The sequence below is a fragment of the Callithrix jacchus genome, chromosome 19 (assembly GCF_049354715.1).
Source record: "Callithrix jacchus isolate 240 chromosome 19, calJac240_pri, whole genome shotgun sequence".
Lineage (NCBI taxonomy): Eukaryota > Metazoa > Chordata > Mammalia > Primates > Cebidae > Callithrix > Callithrix jacchus.
Window position 1 is genome coordinate 47793686 of NC_133520.1, and position 21209 is coordinate 47814894.

The following is a 21209-nucleotide window of genomic DNA, read 5'->3' on the forward strand; positions in this document are numbered from 1 at the left end:
CCAATTCCCACAACCCAACTGTGAAGCTGCTATTATGACTCTCATTCAACGAATGATGAAAACTAGCTGTTACAGAAGTAACCGGTCCGAGGTTATATACCTAGTAACTGACAAAGTGGTATTTAAACCAACTAAAATTGGATTTAAAATCCAGCCAAAGCTAACTTAACTTTAGTGTCAAATCAGTATGCTGTAATTTTCAATTAAAACTCTATATACAATTCAATTTCAATTCTCTTAAACATCACATTTGAAAGGAATTTAAATGTATAGCATTCTATTATCTTAAAGCATAGCTGTGCCCAGGGAAAAGGAAAGGAAGTCACTGATCCTGCTTTATATACTTTACTTTTTAAACTCTAATCCAAGCAGATATTAAGTTTAAGGAATGCCACAAATGCACCTGCCTGGGAAAGACTCAGGGATTGAGGCCAGTTTCTGTTTTATTTGTACCATCTCCTCAAACACACTGGAGACAATAAAGCAGCAGCTTCACCCTGCAGTGCCTGCTGTGTATATCCACCCGTGATTACCCGCAGTGCCTGCCGTATACATCCACCCACAATCACTGCCTCAGACAGGGTGACCAAATCTGCCTGGGCCAAGAGCGCAGGAATCTGTGCTTGTCCTTCAAGTTTTCTGAAGCCTTCCTTCTCTCATTATTATTCTGAGGCATACTCTAGCTCTGAAATAAATATATTAAAATTGTCTGAGGAAGACCTTAGCTAATCCCTGAGAAGGGAAAATATCATTCTCTAGAGACAAAAGTCACATACTAAATATAGAACGTATAATAACCATTATTACTGTTACCTGGTGATGCTTATAGACCAATTGAATTGTCATTAAAATGGAGAAAGAAATACTGGTGGTTTAAGCTTTGCAGTGAATGCATAGTCACATAAAGTTCAATGAACAGCTATGGTGATATAAAAACCTACAGGTTTCTGTCTACCTTCTCCACAAAAGGAAAGCAGCAAAAAAAAAAATTTTTTTTTTTGAGATGGAGTCTCACTCTGCTCCTCTGGCTGGAGTGCAGTGGTGTGATCTCAGCTCATTGCAACCTCCACCTTCCAGATTCAAGCCATTCTCCTGCCTCAGTCTCCTGAGTAGCTAAGGCTACAAGTGCATGCCACCATGCCTGGCTAATTTTGCATTTTTAGTAGAGACGGGTTTCGCCATGTTGACCAGGTTGGTCTCGAACTCCTGAACTCAGGTGATCTACCCGTGTTGGCCTCCCAAAGTTCTAGGATTGCAGTCATGAGCCACTGTGCCCAGCCCCTAACTATATTTTGTTCTGCAATTAGAAGTCCTTCATGTAAATGATTTATGTATAAATATTTAATAAAGTAATGAAAACTAAAAAACACATTTGATAAAGTAAAAACAAACTATAATTTGGGATTTAATGTGTCTTTTAGTTGTCTTCAATAATTTCTTTAACATTTAAAAAAATTTTCTTCTTATCTGCAAAATGCGGTTGAAAATAAATTAAAAAAAAAAAGAAAAAAGTTCCTCCTTACTAATAAAAAGAACACTCCTTTCAACAGAGAGGGGACTTTTAAATCTCTAAGTCAAAAGCTATCATCATTGCTTTTAATAGAAACGCATTACAAGAAAGTGACAATGAAAACTATCAAAACACTTGAACTAAAGAACTGAGGTCAAGAAAGACAGAATAGCGTAGGACCAAGGTCGCAGGGTGTGACGTAAGACAGTGGAGGATGGCAGTGCACATTTCTGCTTCTCTATAAGCTGTCTGAAATGTCATACAAAGAAAATTAAAATCTCAATGCAAATACAGCTTTAAAAACAGCGGAAAAAGTACAACATATATACTTTATAGCTTTAAAAAAAAAAGAAATGTAAGTAGTATAGACATACTTCAGGAAGTGGAGAGGATGTTGAATACTGATAACATTCTTTAGAACATGATGTCATCCAACATCTTACTGAATTAGGACGTACTGAAGCTGGCCTTACCTTTGGCTATTGTTGGCATCTGAAAAGCGATGCTGATAACTCCCACCAAATCTCCCAAGGGAATTAGGGATCTCAAAATAGACCTAATTCTGATGGCTTCTCCCTTACCAGCATGAATCAACTACACAGGGGGGAAGAAAAGAACATTAGAACAACTTTGTGACATCAATGTTACAATTCTGTCTAGGAAATCTGAAGTATGGGAATCCAAGTCCAAAATCATTTTCTGATTAGTATACATAAAAGTTACACCTCCCTCAGAAACAGTTTCTGGCTTACCTGTAGATATTTACTTGCTCACACAGTTGTCACTGACTTCAGCATACACCAAATTATTTATACTACGGTCTAAGCCAGTTGATTCATCCATTAGAACAATAGTTTTTATCCTTTTGGGGGACTGTTAAAATATACTGAGCATCTGACACGTTTATGAAAGTTTACCTTTTAAAATTACATGTAAATACCCATCAATAACATGAGCAATAATAAAAGAAAAAATAATTATCATTAGACTCAACACATACTAATATTTATGGCCGAATTAGCTTCTATCTTGCTTTGTGCTAAGAAATGAATTGCATACCCATGTCTTCCACCCTGATTTTTCCCAAGGCTGAATTTATAACATGGAGGACATGATGAACATAAATCCTAACAGTTCTTTCAGACTGACATGAAGTCCCCAAGATGACTGTGGATGAAGACACAGTCAAGAATCTCAGCGAGTCTTTAGGACACATCAGGCCTGCAGAATCAGAATGGGCATCTGTTACCTCATTACAGGGTGTGAAACTCAAGCACAATTTCTGGTGCATAGGAGGCCTCAAATAATAGTTGTAAAGATGCATTAATTTCAGAAATGCCAAGGTTGGCCCCCTATTACTTTGCTTAGTTTCGCCTCCACTAATAGAACAGAAGGAAAACTTCTATGTATTAGTATACATCCTCTTTGTTTCTCTAATTTTTTTCTGAGATGGGAAAAAGAACAAATATTGTGAGCAAGTTTTTTTTTGTCAGCAATCACCTCTAGTATACAAATTTTTAAGTCTGTTTCCATTTACTAAGATGAAAAAAAATCTTACCAGAAGCAAAGTTTAAGTTTTGATAAAAATCAAACTCCAGTTTTCTAACATTCTAACATTTCTCTATCCTGTGATTCCTCTCTGTTCACAACAGAAGAGTACGTCAGGGAAGTTTTAACCTCTGGGTATGAAAAACCTAAACCAACCAACCAACCAAAGAAAAAAAAAACCCACCCCAAACCAAAGCGAATCTAGACAATAAGGGCAGGAAGAAAGACGTTTCGTAGGAAGCCCTGGCTCCACGCTCATCCCAATTTAGGAGTATACTTGCAGTTCATTACTACCCCTGCACCAGTCAGTGTGTTTCAAACACGGGGTTTGTTGCTCATAAAAGATGTGTTGGGCCTTGGCTAGGATTTCTTTTTTAAATGCATATACTAGAATAACATGGAATCAACTACAATAAAATAAAGAACAAAATATCAGAATCTATTACAGAGTAAAAGTATTATTCCATGAAACTTTAATTTCATTAAAAGTTTCAGAAAAGACTAACCTAGGTCAAAAAGTTTCAGAAAACACTAATCTAGGCTGGGTGTGGTGGCTCATGCCTGTAATCCCAGCACTTTGGCAGGCTGAGGTGGATGGATCACTTGAGGTCAGGAGTTCCAGACCAGCCTGGCCAATATGGCAAAACCCAGTCTCTACTAAAAATACAAGAATTAGCCAGGTGGGGTGGTGTGGGCCTGTAGTCCCAGCTACTCAGGAGGCTGAGGCAGGAGAATTGCTTGAACCTGGGAGGCTGAGATTGCAGTGAGATGAGACAGAGCAAGACCTTGCCTCAATTAAAAAGGAAAGAAATAGGTCAGGCATGGTGGCTCAGGCCTGTAATCCCAGCACTTTGGGAGGCCAAGGTGGGTAGATCACGAAGTCAGGAGTTTGAGACCAGCCTGACCAACATGGTGAAACCCCATCTCTACTAAAAATACAAAAATTAGCTGGGCGTGGTGACACATGCCTGTAATCCCAGCTACTCAGGTGGCTGAGGCAGGAGAATTGCCTGAACCTGGGAGGGGGAGGTTGCACTGAGCCAATATCGTGCCACTGCACTCCAGCCTGGATGACAGAGTGAGACTTCATCTCAAAAAAAAAAAAAAAAAAAGAAAGAAAGAAAGAAATGAAGAGGGGAGGGGAGGGCAGGGGAGGAGAGGGAAGTGGAGAGAACAAGAAACAGTGTATGGTCTAAATAGCTCTTAATATCCACCCCCTACACCTTCCCCTTCACTTTCCTGTAAACCAATGGCAAACACATCAAGCTAAAGACACAAAAGAAAACGACTTTGGGTAAGAGCAGTTGCTTTCTGCATGTGCTGTAACAGGAGAGGAAATTGCATAGAGAAAATATGTTGTTTTCTTCTTATGATGTGGGAGGCTGTATGAGCTTCAGAGATAGATGAGTAACCAAGTATTCTATCAATGACTTGCACTGAAATCCCATTACTAATTTTTACAACCAACAAGACATTTCCAACTAAACAAACACTTGTTCAAAAATTAGACTGCAGCTATTATTTTTAACGGAGCATGAAGATCATTGGTTTCGGTTGCTGTTATTCTCTTGGCCAGCTATAGATGTCTCAAGGTAGAGAAATCAGGATTGCTGTTCCCGAATCCCCAGGCACTCACATGCATCTCAGGAGCACAGCGTCCTAAGAGGTCAATTAAAGCTGCATAGAAGGTCATGATTGCGTTCCCCATGTGGATAGTGTCATCTTCCTCCTCCTCCGTATCACTTTCATGGATGTTTTAAAAGAAAGAGAAAGCAAATGGGATAACTGACATTTCATGTTTATTACATATCTCTCTGAAGAAAGGGACTACGAGGTAACACATTATTCTTCTGATATGTTTCATATATGTTGTAAATGTAGAGCTTGACTTTTTTTTTTCAGACGGAGTATCCCTCTGTCACCCAGGCTGGAGTCCAGGGGCATGATCTTAGCTCTGCAACCTTCACCTCCAGGGTTCAAACGATTCTCCTGCCTCAAAATCCTGAGTAGCTGAGATTATAGGCTCACATCACCACACTCACCATATTTTGTATTTTTATAGAGATGGGGTTTCATCATGTTGGTCAGGCTGGTCTTGAACTCCTGACCGCATGATCCACCCACCTTGGTCTCCTAAAGTGCTGGTATAACAGGCATGAGCCACTGCACCTGGCCGAGCTTGACATTTTTAAGGGGGAATAACAACTGGTAAAAGATCAGACTTGAGACTGTATCACCAAGAAACATCTGTGGAAATTTTAGTATTAAGATCCCTTTGAAGGGAAAAGGAGGAATCACTCATCTGATGGGTTCTTTTCCTTTCTAGAGGTAGTGCATTAACAAAGAAAATAATTGACAGAAGGACATATGAGCTTAGACTATGTCAATAAATGGCACACATGTAGAGAAAGGGTGACAAAGATGTCATATAAGGTCACACGTAAGGCATCCAGTACAGTGCTCTGCCCGGAGTACTTTATAAATGTTATTGCAGTTGCTTACCTACCTTTGTAACAACTACTCAACCTCCTGCAATGCCCCCCAAAGAATCCAATATATCTCCCTCCCCATCTCTGTAGGGAAAACATAATTACATATTCTCTTGCTGATGAGACCCAAATCGGGAATGGTCCTGGAGGCTCACATCCTTCCTCCTTGGTAACGCAGCAGACAGCTGCCTCCACTGAATACAGCAGTCTGCAGAGTGACAGTGAGGCCCTGAATGACAACCTCACTCCTGGGCATACAAAGCGGTCTCTGTGGCTTTCAGGTGCACCCTTGCTAGTGTGGTCCTTGGCCAGAGGTCTCTGGATATATTTTCTACTACTGAGAGAACCTAAGAGCTTCCTGGTTCCTTCATGGGTAACTGATCAGCATGTAGAATGGGGGGTGTGTGTGTGTTGGGAGTGCTCATTCTTGCTGGAGGAGTGCTCCCAGTCTGCAAATCTGGCCATGGTGTACATGGAACATTTATGTCTAGTTTATAAGTAAAAGAAAAGGAGTTTGCAGGACTGAGCGCCCTCTATCGCTTTTTTGTTCAGAAATGTGCCTCAATAAAGCCCTATGTTATAGCTTCACCAGAGGCACTAGCACTGTGGGTACATGACCCCCCCAGGATGACATTCACTTAAACAGACAAACATCATCCCTGGATTTGCTTGTGTCCATTACTGGAATCTAGTACTAACAACATATACCTGCAGATAAATGTAAGATAGTAACTGCTTCCCGTATCTGTCTCCTGTATCTTAACCAAGCATTACACTCCTCAGAGTGACACCTCTTCTAGATTTTACCATCACACCAGTTTAGTCAAGTCTCCCTTTCATTTGCGAAAGGTCTCTAATTATAAAACCTCATTCTAACTACCTTCCTGCTAAACTCCAGTCCAATCCCAAAGGTTCACCTCGTATCATTTAGAACAACTCACTTTGTCCTAGCTCCCCTGGGAAAATTTGTAAGATGCATCTCTTACAACCTAAATTTCTCTCTGCTAAATTTACACAATCTTCTTCAGCTCTCTTTGTTCATTCAAACTATTCCAGCAGCAAATTCCATTCATTCTTCCAAATCTAAGACATTATATTTGTAGAGGAAGAAATCTTCAGTACCACAAGTTATATTGCAATTCACAGGACGCAGAATGTATTTTGTAAAATTTCACATTAAATAGTATGGATCACTCGTGAGGGTGTATATATTAGACCTACAGTGTTTTGCTGGATCCGCTGTTGGGTGAGGGACCATCTCGGGAAGGATCCTCAGCGATTTTGATGGCTTCTTCCATTGCTGCAAGAAGACCATTCCCACCTTCTCCTCTCAAAGCAGGACCAAAACACTCAGGCCTCCGAATGAGCAATCTCACCACAACATTTGCATTTTCTTCCACACTCTCCCCTAAAGTGGAATAGGGAAGATAAGTAAACAAATATGATTACACGTATTTGATTATTCTGAACAAATAAATGTCATACTAATCATTTCATATTTATAAGAACAACCAACAATATACTAATAAAGCCAAAATGTAACCCAAATTACCAGCTTTAGGTATACAAGACACGGTAAATTTATTTTCTTGCATTAATTTTCAGAGTAAAGCATTATGGAGGCATAAACTATTGATTTGCACTAACTTGCTATTATTAGAGAATAATATCATTATCCAAACTATTATTAGAATTCAAAATAAAAAATGTATGAGAACTTAGGTGCCTAAAAAATTTAAACAATGAAAGAACTATATAAACAAATATTGTATTATAAGTGATTACTGTGGAAAAAACCCTATTGATTATAAAATATGTGATTACTTTACTAATACGTCCTTCGTGAAAGTGCTGGGATAAATCCTTATTATGTTTACATATCTATATGCAGTTTTAATAATAACCCAAAAGACCTCAAGCAATCAAGTCCTACCATTACAGAAGACAGCAAATCTGAGAAAGTCAAGATATCTCTCTCCTTCCACTGGATTCCACCCAATGTCTGGATAACCCTTAGACACCAGCATCTGGCAACTTTGCAGTCCACAACCAGCCAAATAACGAACCACCTGCAAACAACATGATTAACAAAGAGTTACCCCTTCGATGAAAAGTCATTAGATGCTTACATTGCATATGGTAAATGACATCCTCAAAGGATGCTTTCAAACAAATGCATTTTTGCAAGTTCTTTTTAATCTCATGATAATTCACTTAAATTCCCTTTAGTAGAACCTTAGACTTTAGAAATATTTAAATATTGTCATAAAGTGGCATCAGAATAAAAATATTTATGATCCTGCCATAAGCTTTGTTTTTTAAAACTCTCTGTAAGCAGACATTCATTTTAATGAGTGCCACAGATGCATCTGTCTGGGGCTCAAGACTCACGGATTGCTGTTTTATTTACACCATCTCCTTAAACACATTGGAGACAATAAAGCAGCAGCTTCACCCAGCAGTGCCTGCTGTGTATATCCACCCGTGATTACTGTCTTAGACAGGGCAACCAAGTCTGCCTGGGTGGGCCAGGAGCTGCAAAATTATGTATAAAACTATAAAAGAAAAATATTCTGAATTTTATAGCATCTAATTTGAGGTCCTTACCGACCAAAGTTATAGATTGCAAAAATGTCTGATGACCTCTGGTGCAATGTAAAAGCTGAATCCACCCAAGATATCAAAAGATCTATCTGAGAGGCAAAGACATTTTAAAGAGAGAAATTGTTTCCAAAGTACATGTCAATGTAATGGGGAAACAGGTGAGAGAGAATACATAAAGAGAGAAAAACATAAGATCACAGTCAAATATCCTTGGTTCAAACCAGATGCGCAGCATTTACTGGACACCTCATTTTGAGCAAGTTACTCTTACTTTTTAAGCCAAGGTTTCAGTGTCCCAGAAATTTCTAATAAGATGACCCATTTTTCGGTATTGATGAAATTAGCACAGGAAATATTTTTGCCCGGCTTTTCCTCTTAAAATACTCTGGTTGTATATGAATGCTGGTTCTCTACAATATTTCATGAGAAATTCAGTTTTAAAAGAAAGCCCTAAAGAAGTCATTATCAAAGGAAGTGAGACTGTTAGAAGAGCAACTTATCAAGCAAACTGAGTTACATCCAGCTCAAGTTAAATCAGTTTCAAAAAGAAACAAGTAATACAGCTAAAAATGTTTTATATCAACTATAGTGGAATAAGAGAACCGAGGTACAATAAAATCATCTATTTGATGTGTAAATTCAATGAGCTTTGAAAGATGTAGACATCTGTGAAAACATATCATAATCCAGATGCAGAACATTTCCATCACTCCTCAGAGCTCCCTGGCCCCTTGGCAGTTCCTTTCTCCCACCTAGTTCTAGACAACCTGTTTTCTCTCACTACAATTGAGTTTACATTTTCTTTTCTTTCTTGTCTTTTTTTTTTTTTTGAGATAGAGTCCAGCTCTGTCACCCAGGTTGGAGCACAGTGGCGCAATCTCAGCTCACTGCAACCTCTGTCTCCTGGGTTCAAGTGATTCTCCTGCCTCAGCCTCTCAAGTAGCTGGGATTACTCTCAAGTAGCTGGGATTATAGGTGTCCGCCACCACACTCGGCTAATTTTTTTTGTATTTTTTAGTAGAGATGGGGTTTTAGCATGTTAGCCAGAATGGTCTCGATCTCCTGACCTCATGATCCACCTGCCTTGGCCTCTAGAACAGTTGTACATGTAACCATGCGGTATATATCTTTCTGTGCCTGGCTTCTTCCACTTCACATATGCTTTTGAGATTCATTCACATTGTAGCACGTGTCAGCACTTCATTCTTTTTCATTATGGAATGACATTTCACCATATATGGGTATATCGCAGTGTTATTTATCAACTAATACATTGATGATAGGTATTCAAGTTGTTTGCAGTTTTGGGCTATGATGAACACAACCGTTATAAACATTCACGCCCAAATCTTTGTGTGGACATACATTTTCCTTTCTATTGGGTAAATTCTTAGCAGTGGAAATGCTAGGCATATAATTTACGGTACATGTAAACTTGTTAGTATCTGCCAAACTTCTTTCCATGCTGACTGTACCACTACTCATCACAAGAGAAGAGAGTTCAGCTGCTCCTTGTCCTCCTCAACATTGGATATTGTCAGCTTCTTTAATATTAGCCATTTTAACGAGTGTGCAGATTAAAAGATTTGAAGCAACATATGCGGGAAACATGTCCTGGGGTGTATCAGAGATGCAAGGCTCTGCAATCCCGGACTGGTACGTCCGGACGATTTGGGGAAGGGTTTCACTCTTTCATGTCTTCAGCAGCCATCCACTGTCTGCCCAGTGCTGAAGCTGTTGTCTAAAGCTGGGACAAAACAGGTAATAACAGAAAAAACTACTCTGGCTTGACATTTTAGTAGGGGATAATTTTTTGGGGGAGGGGGCAGAGTTTTGCTCTTGTTGCTCAGGCTGGAATGCAATGCCACGATATTAGCTCACCATAACCTCCACTTCCCAGGTTCAAGTGATTCTCCTGCCGTAGTCTCCCAAATAACTGGGATTACAGGCATGTGCCACCATGCCTGGCTAATTTTGTATTTTTAGTAGAGACAGGGTTTCACCATGTTGGTCAAGGTGGTCTCGCACTCCCAACCTCAGATGATCACCTGCCTTAGCCTCCCAAAGTGCTGGGATGACAGGCGTGAGCCACCACGTCCGGCCTAGGGGATGAATTTTTTAAAATACCTAACTACATAGAATTTGATTAAATATATTTATTTTAAATATAATTACCTTAATATTTATTTAAAACATGTTTATATAAATACAAATAAAACAAAAGTATACATTTGTGCATATAGCGTACAAATATATATGTTTCCAATGGTTGAAAATAAAGCAGAAAGAAAACAGGAAAAGTTTAAGGAAGTAGAATAAGCTTTCCATTTTACATAGCACGGACATGGAAGAGTTGATCAAGAACGTGACTTAGGAGCATTGACTGAAAGAATGCCTAGAAAGAGCCATGATGATATCTTGGGTAAGGATATTGCAAATGGTGGGAACAGCAGATGCAAAAGCCCTGAGGCTGAGCACAGCTGGCATGTTCTGGCTACAGCAAGGGGACAAGTGTGGCTGAAGCACAGAGAGTGCAGGAGAGCTGCAGGAGATGAAGTCAGGCTGCTTTGCAGCATCAGATGGCGTAGGAGCTGTTGCAACATCTCTGGCTTTTACTGGGAGTGAGACGGAAAGCCTTTGGGGAACACTGGTTGGATGATTGGCATGATCTTCTCAAGAGGGTCACTTTGGCTGATAAGGGAAGAACAGATTCCAGAGGAGCAAGGAAAAAAATCAGGTGACTACTTAGAATACTATTACAACTACAGCCAGGCGCAGTGGCTCACGCCTGTAATCCCAGCACTTTGGGAGGCTGAGAAGGGCAGATCATGAGGTCAGGAGTTCAAGATAAGCCTGGCCAATATGGTGAAACCCAGTTTCTCCTAAAAATATAAAATATTAGCCGGGCATGGTGGCAAGCGCCTATTGTCCAAGTTACTCAGGAGGCTGAGGCCAGAGAATCACTTGACACAGGGAGTCGGAGTTTGCAGTGAGCTGACTACACACTCCAGCCTGGGCAACAGAGTGAGACCCCATCTCAAAAACATAAAAAAATAATTAAAAAAAGAATACTATTTGCGACTACAATACGGGGAAAGTTTCTCTAAATGCTGGTAGCCACATATGTGGCTTAATATCTTTAGAGTGCATGGTTTTAAAATATCACTGATGCTTTGTGCTAGGATACATAAAGTATGTGACACAAAATGTACATACGAGATGTCAAAATCACCTTTTTGAAAACTGAAACTCTATGATTAAGTCAAAAATGACAGCAGCTTTCATGAAAAGACAAAAACACATAAGAAAACAGATACAGAAAGATGGCTCTCATTCCACAGGAAAACATCTGTGATCAGAGAAAATTCATTTTTTCAAATTTTTTCTTGTTCTTCGTAACATCTAACTACAATATAATGTATAGTAGAATTATATACAACGTAATATATAACATTATGTAGTGTGTAATGTAAATGATAATACGCTTTAAATCTATTGTCACTATAACATTTTGTGTTGGTACAAAATTAATTGGAGTTCTGGCCACCGTTTCATTGCAAAAACCACAATGACTTTTGCACCAATCTTAGTTATATTTAAAATAATGAGAAAGAACTGTGAAAAAGCATAATTCAAACAAACACACAGGGCCGGAACACTGCTCACCTTTTCCAGATCTGGCTCACGCAGAGCTAATGCTAGTTCATTATTATCCATCACTGACGCTGCGGCCACATCCAGAGGTGTGGAACCTCTCATAGCTGGGGAGGCTGTTAATTCAAACGAAGAGGAAACATAACCTGGATTGTGCTGTAACTATAAACTCCATATAAAAATTCACTGCCCCTTAAAATTCAGTTTCTAAACACCATACATAGTGTACTCATCTACATTGTTTACAAAGTTTAACTTTTAAGTATTTTTTCATTGACAAAAATTATATATATTGTGTACATGTTTTGAAATATGTGTGTATATGTGCAGAATGACTCAGTTGAGCTAGGTAATGTATGTATTATGTCACATACGCTTCTGTGTGGTGAAAACACTCAAAATCTACTCTGGCAGCAATTTTAAAGAATATACATTGTTATCAACTACAGTCACTATGCTGTAAAATAGAGCTTTGGAACTTATTCCTCCTACATAACCAAAATTTTGCATCCTTGAACATCTCCCCATCCATTCCTCCCCACACCTGGTAATCACTATTCTATTCTGTTTTTCTTTTCTTCTTCTTTTTCTTTTTGAGATGAAGACTCGCTCTGTGACCCAAGCTAGAGTGCGGTGGCATGATCTCAGCTCACTGCAACCTCCACCTCCTGAGTTCAAGTAATTCTCCTGACTCAGTCCCCCAAGTAGCTGGGACTATAGGCATGCCCAGCTAATTTTTGTATTTTTAGTAAAGTTAGGGTTTTACTGTGTTGGCAAAGCTTGCCTCGAACTCCTGACCTCATGATCCACCTGCCTCTCCCTCCCAAAGTGCTGGAATTACAGGCATAAGCCACCACACCTGGCCTATACTTTCTTGTTTCTAGGAGTTCAACTTTGATTTTAGAGTCCACATGAAAGTGAGATCATGTGGTATTTGTCTTTCTACACTTAGCTTATTTCCTGTAATGTAATATCCTCCAGGGCCAGCCATGTTGTTGAAAATGACAGGATTTCCTTCTTTTTCTTAAGGCCAAATAGCATTCCATTGTGAATATATATCACCTTTTTCCTATCCATTCATCCATGGATGAACACCTAGGTTGATTCAGCATCTTGGCTATTGTGAATAACACTGCAATGAACACGGAAGTACAGGTATCTCTTTGACATACCGATTTCATTTCCTTTGGATATATACCCAGAAGTGAAACTGTTAGATCATATGGTTTTATTTTTAATTTTTTGAGAAATCTCCTTAATGTTTTCCAAAATGGCTGTATAACTTACATTCCCACCAACATATATAAGCTTTCCCTTTTCTCCACACCCTTGACAACACTTACTATCTTTCATCTTTTCAATAATAGGCATCCTAACAGGTGTGACGTGATATCTCACTGTGGTTTCTATTTGCACTCTGCTGATGATTAGTGATGTTGAGCATTTTTTCATATACCTATTGGCCAACTGCATGTCTTCTTTTCTGAAATGTCTGTTCAGGTCCTTTGCCCATTTTTTAATAAAACGTTTACTTTTTTTTTTTTTCTTGAGATAAGAGTCTCACTGTCACCCAGGCTGGAGTGCAGTGGCACCATCTCACTCACTGCAACCTCCGCTTCCTGGGTTCAAGCAATTCTCCTGCCTCAACCTCCTGGGTGACTGGGATTACAGGTGCATGCCACCACACCCAGCTAATTTTTGTATTTTTAGAAGAGACAGGGTTCCACAATGTTGGTCAGGCTGGTCCTAAACACCTGACCTTGTGATCTGCCCACCTCAACCTCTCAAAGTGCTGGGATTACAGGTGTGAGCAACTGTGCCCAGCATAATGTTTACTTTTTAAATGTATTACGTATAATATTTTACATCTTACAGATGAAATGAAAGCCATTTACTTACCAAGACCAACACTGCTATTTTCCAGTAAATAACTGAGATGATCAAACATAGCTTTTTGATTCTGCCTACTTATACGACAAAAGTAACAGAGAAAACGGCAACAGTTGGCCACCATCTTGGGAAAGGTGATTTCCTACAGAGAAGGCATGTCATTAGCTACTGAAAGCAAATGATCTTTATAAAATTGAGTTCAGAAGTTGAGGTATCAATCATATCATCAATCCCTGTGTGCCTATGTGTGCCAAACTTCAGATACTAAAAATCTTCCAATGATTTACCTCATCCTTGAGCCAATGAAAATAAGGCCGGCACTAATTCAGAAACTTCATTACCATCAATGGGTTAGATTAGAAATTGATTTACCACCCTATTTTCAAAGGTGACAGGCAGATTCATTTGTAATGTGTTACCACCACTATCAGCTATGCTTCCATGGGAAATTATGTAATCTCTTTGATTCTGTTGGAATAATATAGATAATAAGACTTACTTTTGGTAAGGGGTAGCAGAGTGAATTCATTGAGGTAATTTCTGAGAAATATATAGTTGAGTACTTGGCACGTATAATAGGATGTTCTTATCAGTATTAATATTAGTAGAATTACTGATTTCAGGGATTCACAACCTCCCTGATTTGCACTTCATGAAATGATTCTGGACTGGAAGGCCTGCATGTTTGACCCCACCAAACACATCTTCCTTGAAACCAAATATTACTATAGCGTACCCCAGATACTCTCTGGAGTTCATCTATAATAAAGTACTATATATTATGAAAAGTCTTCTAAGCCTGTCTAACTGGTAAACAGACTGATTATATGAAATGTGGGCTTATTTCAATATTGTGAAAAATACCCTCTAAGGTTTAAAGTATCAAAATATATTTTCATATCAGAGGTTTTGAACTTATACTGATTATATAAAGTTTTTTTATGATACTACTCCTCATTTAGTTTTTTGAGACCATGAAGTTGTGGTCACTTAAAAGTTCACTTTAGAATTCTACAACAAATACATTCTAGAATATTATCATCAAATCTCAATCTGGATTGGAAATTAAGTGAAACCAACCAATGTCTGTATCATGGAGGATGGCTGGGACTAAAGAATGTGCTTGTGCCGTGGACTGGTAATGTGATGACAACTGACTTACAATTCAAAATTTAAAATAAATTAATACATAGACTAACTTTTATGTTTCTAAGTATCTAAATATCCCCTAAAGGAGACACTTCAGTTTCTAAATATCCCTTTAAGGAAAATAATTTAGGAGACAAAAAATTACACAGCATAAGACAGGAAATTTTGATCAGAATCAAGGAAAAAAAAGAGTAGCACATTCAACTCTCTAACGTTTGTGTGTTTTTTTTCAAAAAGCATCCTTCAAAAACAGTCATCCTAAGAGGATTTAATAAATTCTCGTTAAGAATCTGTAATCTATATACTCCAGGAGATGATACTAAATAGCATCTCAAGAACCAATGACTTTACCTTGGACTCTCCACCTCCAAGGACGTTCACCATGACCTCCATCACAGTCTCATGCATCCCCAGTGCCCTCATGAGATTAGGGTGCTGGTAAAACACTTTGTTATTCATTATATCCCTAGAAAGGACAATGGAGGTATGGGATAGCTCAGAGCATCATTTAAATAGTTACCCAAGATTCTCATAACTCTTTTAAAAATAATTTGAGTCAAAAAGCAAAAGCAACCACAGTATTTAATAATCCACAAAAGTTAATGAATATAATTACTTGAGTTTTCCTCAAAATATTGATCATTTACCAAAACTGGTAGACAAGTGTCTATTCTTTTTAATTGTAACAAATATAGTAAATATGTAAACATTAGTTAATATGAAATATATTTTAGACACATCTTCCTAATTTTATCGATATCCAACCATGTGTCCAACCTTGTTCTGTACAAAAATATGAATTAGTGTTATACCATGTTTATATAAAAATTCTTCATATATAAGTATCTCTCTTTTCATATATATGCTTACAACTACATTCAGAGTTGTATACTGAATATATAATTACAATACTGTTCTTATTACATTCATAGTGTCATTTTAGCAATACTCTAAGGGATTTATATTCTCCAAGAGAAACTGAGTATACATGAAGTCCAGGTAAAAGTAATCTAAATCATTAAAATGGGCATCCAGTTTCAAGAAACCATATTAGGTGACACTTAAAATGTCTCATATTATCATTACTGCATTACGTATTCTTGTAAGATGTGTGTAAGGAATTCCTAAGGTCATAATGTTCAGGAGGAAGTGTCATTCATTGCAAATAAAGAGTTCTCTTGATTTCCGTTTTAACATAAATCAAATCAATGCCAAGAGTCTCTTGCATAAAACATTTTCTTGTCAGATCTACAGCAAGAATATAACATACAACCTTCAAGAAAATTGAAACTTCTCTTCAAATTAGTTTTCCTTAGTTGAATTACTCACCAATTAACTTAGTCAAATGCAAAACTTTAGTTACTCTGACTATATCAAGAAAGTGGGATAGCATGATTTTTGTAGTTATTATTTTTAAGGAAGAGGGCTTTTAGACAGCATAAGTCAAAAACACAGTTTGATGTCCAGCTCTAATATAGGTCTGTCTTATTTCATCCAAGAACAAACTAAGGTAAACAAAAGGCAGCTTTTTCCTTTTCATTGTCTTATTAATTCAAACCTTTGAATGAAGTAACTTGGTTTTACAATTTCGTTTGCTTTTAGTTTTAGGTAATCAAATAGACTTATAATTCTCCTCCCCAGCAGTCAGGCTGTCATTTACTAAGAATGTCTCTTGTGTTAAATATTTTAAAATATCACAAAAAGAAGCATTTTGCTTTTGAACATCATTTTGAGTTTTATCACTAATGGATGATTTATTTTTTTAATGGTACATATCACTGTTGTGAAAGAATGTGACCCCCATTTCATGGAAGGCTTTCATTTTCATTTGGTTAATTAAGATAACTTCTTATGAGAGGCTTCCCCAGGTTAGATTTAAATGTTAGTACTCAAATAAGACCTATGCTCATACAATTGTAAAGACTATAATATTTGCTTTTCTCAGTTGGCTTTTCTGATTTCCCTCTCTGTCCCATTGGTATATTTATTTTTAGCGTGCCAACAATTACCGTGAATTTGTAATAGAACTTTTCAGTCCATCTTTATAATTTTAAATACTGACTAGGTCCATGAGCAATATGCAATATTGTTTTCCGAGTTAAAATGTATAGGAATGATATGAAACAATCTGTATCATCACACACTTGTTTTCTTCCCTCAGGATTATATTTGAGTTCTGTCAAAGAGAAACTTAGTATTTTACTGATCTTTTTCAAAGAACTAACTCTAAGTTTCTTTGATCAATTTTATTGTTTCTTTGGTTCTTCTTTATTCATGTAGCAGTTATTTTTATGATCTCCTCTTTGCCTGAGATCTATGTAACAACATCAGCTTGCTTTCTTCTGCTATACGTTTGTCTTATCAGCATTTAACACCCTGTCCTCCAGACTTCTACATTTCTATGTTTAGGTATTTTTCTTAGGAACATCACATAGCTTAATATACACAATTTGTATCATTGTTATGATCTTGATTACATCTCAGTTTTTCTTTTTTAATTAAGTTCTTGAATGTTTTAGATATTTAGGGGGTACAAATGCAGATTCCTTACGTGCATATATTTTTTCATGGTGGAGTCTGGGTTTGGGTGTACCATCACCTGAGTAGTGAACACTACCCAACAGGTAATTTTTCCATCTTATTTCAAGTCCCTAAACTATACAAGCTTATTATTAATGATTGCTTAGATTTACACATGTATAAGTCAGTAGTATACTCAAAAAAACTTAGTGCATCCCATTCTTTTTCTCTGAATTCCATTTTCTTCTCCCTAATGTATATATTAAAATTTAGCATAAAAATTTTAGAAGGTCCTCCAATGAGGGACTATAAGTCAATATTCTGAAACATCTTTGTTTTATCCTCACTCTTGAATATGGGATATTATCTTTAACCCCAAAATCCACATGAAACACAAGCTCACGATGCTGAATTCTCGGAAAAGTTGTTCCCCCTACCCCTTCTTTTTCCGAGGCCCGGTAGGTACTGATAAGCTTCCTTATCATTTCCTGTTCCTATTTCCCATTACCCACCTTGCGTTTCAATGTGTTTTTCAAAATTTTTAATGGTTTAACCACCAAATAGATCTATAGATCAATGTGTTTTTATTGTCCTATGATTTTATATATTATTGCAGATTACTATGAAACTTAAAAAAAACCTGAAAGATATGGGCTGTGTGCCACACTGTAAAATTAGTCACATTTCATTACTGAGGAATTTTCTAATTTAGCTTAATTTTGTTTCTATCTCTAGAAAAACAACAATTTAGCATCATCATCATGTAATCCAGACGATATATTTGCATCAAAATATTAGAAAGAAAACATTTATAAGACAAAGGGTTGTAGTGGTTAAATAATTTACCCTAATCCACGAATCATAAGCTTCTCTTCTTCTTTGCCCATTCTCACACTCAGCAGGGATCGAATCTGACCAAGGGATGCCAGCAGGTTGATGGTATCCTCCACGGAAACACCATTTATTGTGTAGGTCTTTGGCAGGGCCCGGACAAGACCCCCAATGCCATCATACTGCCGATGCAGCAATACAAACATGGCCCTCACCAGCTCGGGGTCTTCAATAACAGACTCCTGAGCCCACCGGACCATAGTCTCAGAGATCAGCTGCTGCAGAGTGGCTGCAAAGTCATTATGGATATTTTTTAAAAGAAAAATAAGAGAAGACAAATCAGTTGGACATTTCAACTCCATATCCTGCAGTCCCAAATTGGTATTTCTGTTTGTACCAGACTTGAAAAGGCTATAGATACTCTTTGAAGACAATAATCTTCATTGGATAATATATATTTCAATACAGATCAGTTACAATCATGCAAGGATTAAACTATACACAAACCTTTCCTTAAAACCCATTCTTATATTTAAAAAAGCTATAGTTATATCACTTTTTCAAAATTACTATTGGCAATTCATATGTATTTGAAGGTACAGCAACTGATATAAGGTATCCTATTACTTTTGTTTTCTTCTATTATTTTCTTCCCAGAAGGCCTGACATCATTTACCCTTACAAAGTTCAGTCATGGACATTCAAAAAGTAGTCTGTTTATCTAATTGTCTCCTATGTCGAGTTATTTGTACTAGTGACCACATGTAATTATGTTTTCACTTTAAATTGTATTCATATTTGTCATTTAAAATGTCTTCAAAAAGATTTGATTGTGAATTTATATTAAAGTGAAAAGTTAGTACATACATAGAAGATTACTTGCAACATAACTTGAAACATACATTTAAAACAAATAGAAACTTCCAAATCTTTTCTTTCTTACTTTTTTTTTTTTTTTGAGACAGTCTCTCTGTCACCCAGGCTGGAGTGCAGTGGCGTGATCTCCACTCACTGCAACCTCCGCCTCTCAGGCTCAAGTAACTCTCTGCCTCAGCCTCCCGGGTAGCTGGGATTACAGGCGCCTGCCACCATGCCCAGCTAATTTTTGTATTTTTTTTTTTTTTTTAGTAGAGACAGGGTTTCACCATGTTGACCAGGCTGGTCTCCTGACCTTGTGATCCACCCCCCTCAGCCTCCTGAAGGTACTGGGATTACAGGTGTGAGCCACTGGCACTTGGCCCCAAATCTTTTCAAATAAACAGTGAAATTACCAAAATTAAGTGGGGTAATCAATTCACGAATGATGAGGTACTTAATCCTAGCATTAATATGCTGGCTGATTTTCAAAAGAGGCTGTTTTTCCTTGCATCTACGAGTTTTTTAAGTAAAAACAAAAAACTACCATTTTTAACGGAACACAAAATGCAAACAAAATGCCAATATATTCCCCTATATCTCAAAACCACATTGTCATTTTAATCATTCAAGATCATAAACTTGATAGTAATAGAAAGTGATTCACAAAAAACACTGAACTCTGGCCAGGCACAGCAGCTCACACCTGTAATCCCAGCACTTCAGGAAACTGAGGTGAGTGGACTTGAGACCAGGAGTTCAAGACCATCCTGACCAACATGGTAAAACCCAGTCTTTACTAAAAACACAAAAAATGAGTCAGGTGTCTTGGTACATGCCTGTAATCCCGGCTACACAGGAGTCTGAGACATGGAGGCAGATTGCAGTAAGCCAAGAATGCATCACTGCACTCCAGGCTAGGCGATTAAGGGAGACGATCTCGAAAAAAAAAAAAAAAATCCGATTCTGATTTTAAAGAAAACTTGGCTCAAATTTGATTGTGACACTGAAAAGAGAACTTAGAAGTAACTGTAAAAATAAAAGTTTTCCATTGTAAGTTAGTAAAAAACAGCTGTGAAAGTTTGTGTAAGTTTATATTTTTTTATTTCAGAGAAAGCTATGAATAAACCAGTGCTGCATATTAAAATCAATGCAGTCTTAGAAGGGAAGTAAAAAGTAAGCTGGATCCCTCAGACCTACTCAGTGTGCTGTGCCAGAGAAACTCACAGCACAAGGATGTTTATTTGGTTGTAAGGGGCAGCAGCCATTATCCTTAAATAGAACATGGATCAACCAGAAGTGTTTAACAGTTTAGGAAATATTTCAGAACCAAAACATAAAGACAGTATCTATTTAAATTTTAAGAAAAAGGTTTAATTTGATGCAATAATTAAAAATCAACCTCCTATTTAGATATGAAGGCTAAATTACTATCCTTCCTTTTCACTTTCTCTTTATCATCTCTGATCAAAATACCTACATTTCTAGTTCTCTATGGAGACTATCCATCCTTATCATGCTGCTACCTCTCAGCCTGTGGCTATACATGTAGACTGATGCTGTTGTCTATTTCTGGGAGCTACAGGCATCTACTTAAGGGTCTGATTCTTGGAAGCTGCAAGCTCAATCATCTCACTGGCCCATCTAGTACAACATTCGCTCACAGGACGAGTGAGTGCCAGCGGCTGGATCATTTTGCCAGTGCCCTCTCACACTGCTTACAGGACTTCTTGGAGTCACTCTCAATTGGTTTTTCTGCTTGCTTCTTCTTCAGGTATGTCACCTTTTCTACCAGGGACAGCAGACGTCCTCTAATTGTTAAATCACTGTTTCCATCTAGAGACCCGTCTTCATCCAGCTCAATTCCTAGTATTAAAAAACAGAGAAGCAGAAAAAAAATATTGAAAAAATACATCTGGGCAAATAATTCTCAGGCCTGGCAATTTCTTTCATGCAACATCAAAAACATCTGACATGAAGTTAAGCAATCTTATTCACCAGCCCTCATGAATAACATGACTTGGCCTCTTTTCTTCCTCTCTCCTTTTCTTCTGTTCCTGTGGGCTCAGGACTATCACACTGAACTAAATACAACATTGAGCAAAGACCAAAAAGACTCTCTTAGGGGCAAAGATCAATCCCACTATTTGGGCTGCTGC

The 21209-nt window shown here is 37.7% G+C and overlaps 1 protein-coding gene across 23 annotated transcripts in view; it reads right to left on the minus strand.

Annotated features, from left to right (window-relative positions):
- The window catches only part of RYR2 (ryanodine receptor 2), a 781807-nt gene that overhangs the window by 200536 nt on the left and 560062 nt on the right, over positions 1–21209 (minus strand). For all 23 annotated transcript variants that reach the window (XM_035280524.3, XM_035280523.3, XM_054248004.2 and 20 more), the window contains 9 exons: positions 20773–20916; positions 18211–18484; positions 15196–15310; positions 13705–13837; positions 11818–11921; positions 7481–7616; positions 6769–6955; positions 4695–4800; positions 1984–2104 (listed from right to left, as the gene is read on the minus strand). In XM_035280524.3, the coding sequence (XP_035136415.2) occupies positions 1984–2104; positions 4695–4800; positions 6769–6955; positions 7481–7616; positions 11818–11921; positions 13705–13837; positions 15196–15310; positions 18211–18484; positions 20773–20916 (1320 nt within the window). The remainder of the gene's footprint in view (positions 1–1983; positions 2105–4694; positions 4801–6768; positions 6956–7480; positions 7617–11817; positions 11922–13704; positions 13838–15195; positions 15311–18210; positions 18485–20772; positions 20917–21209) is intronic.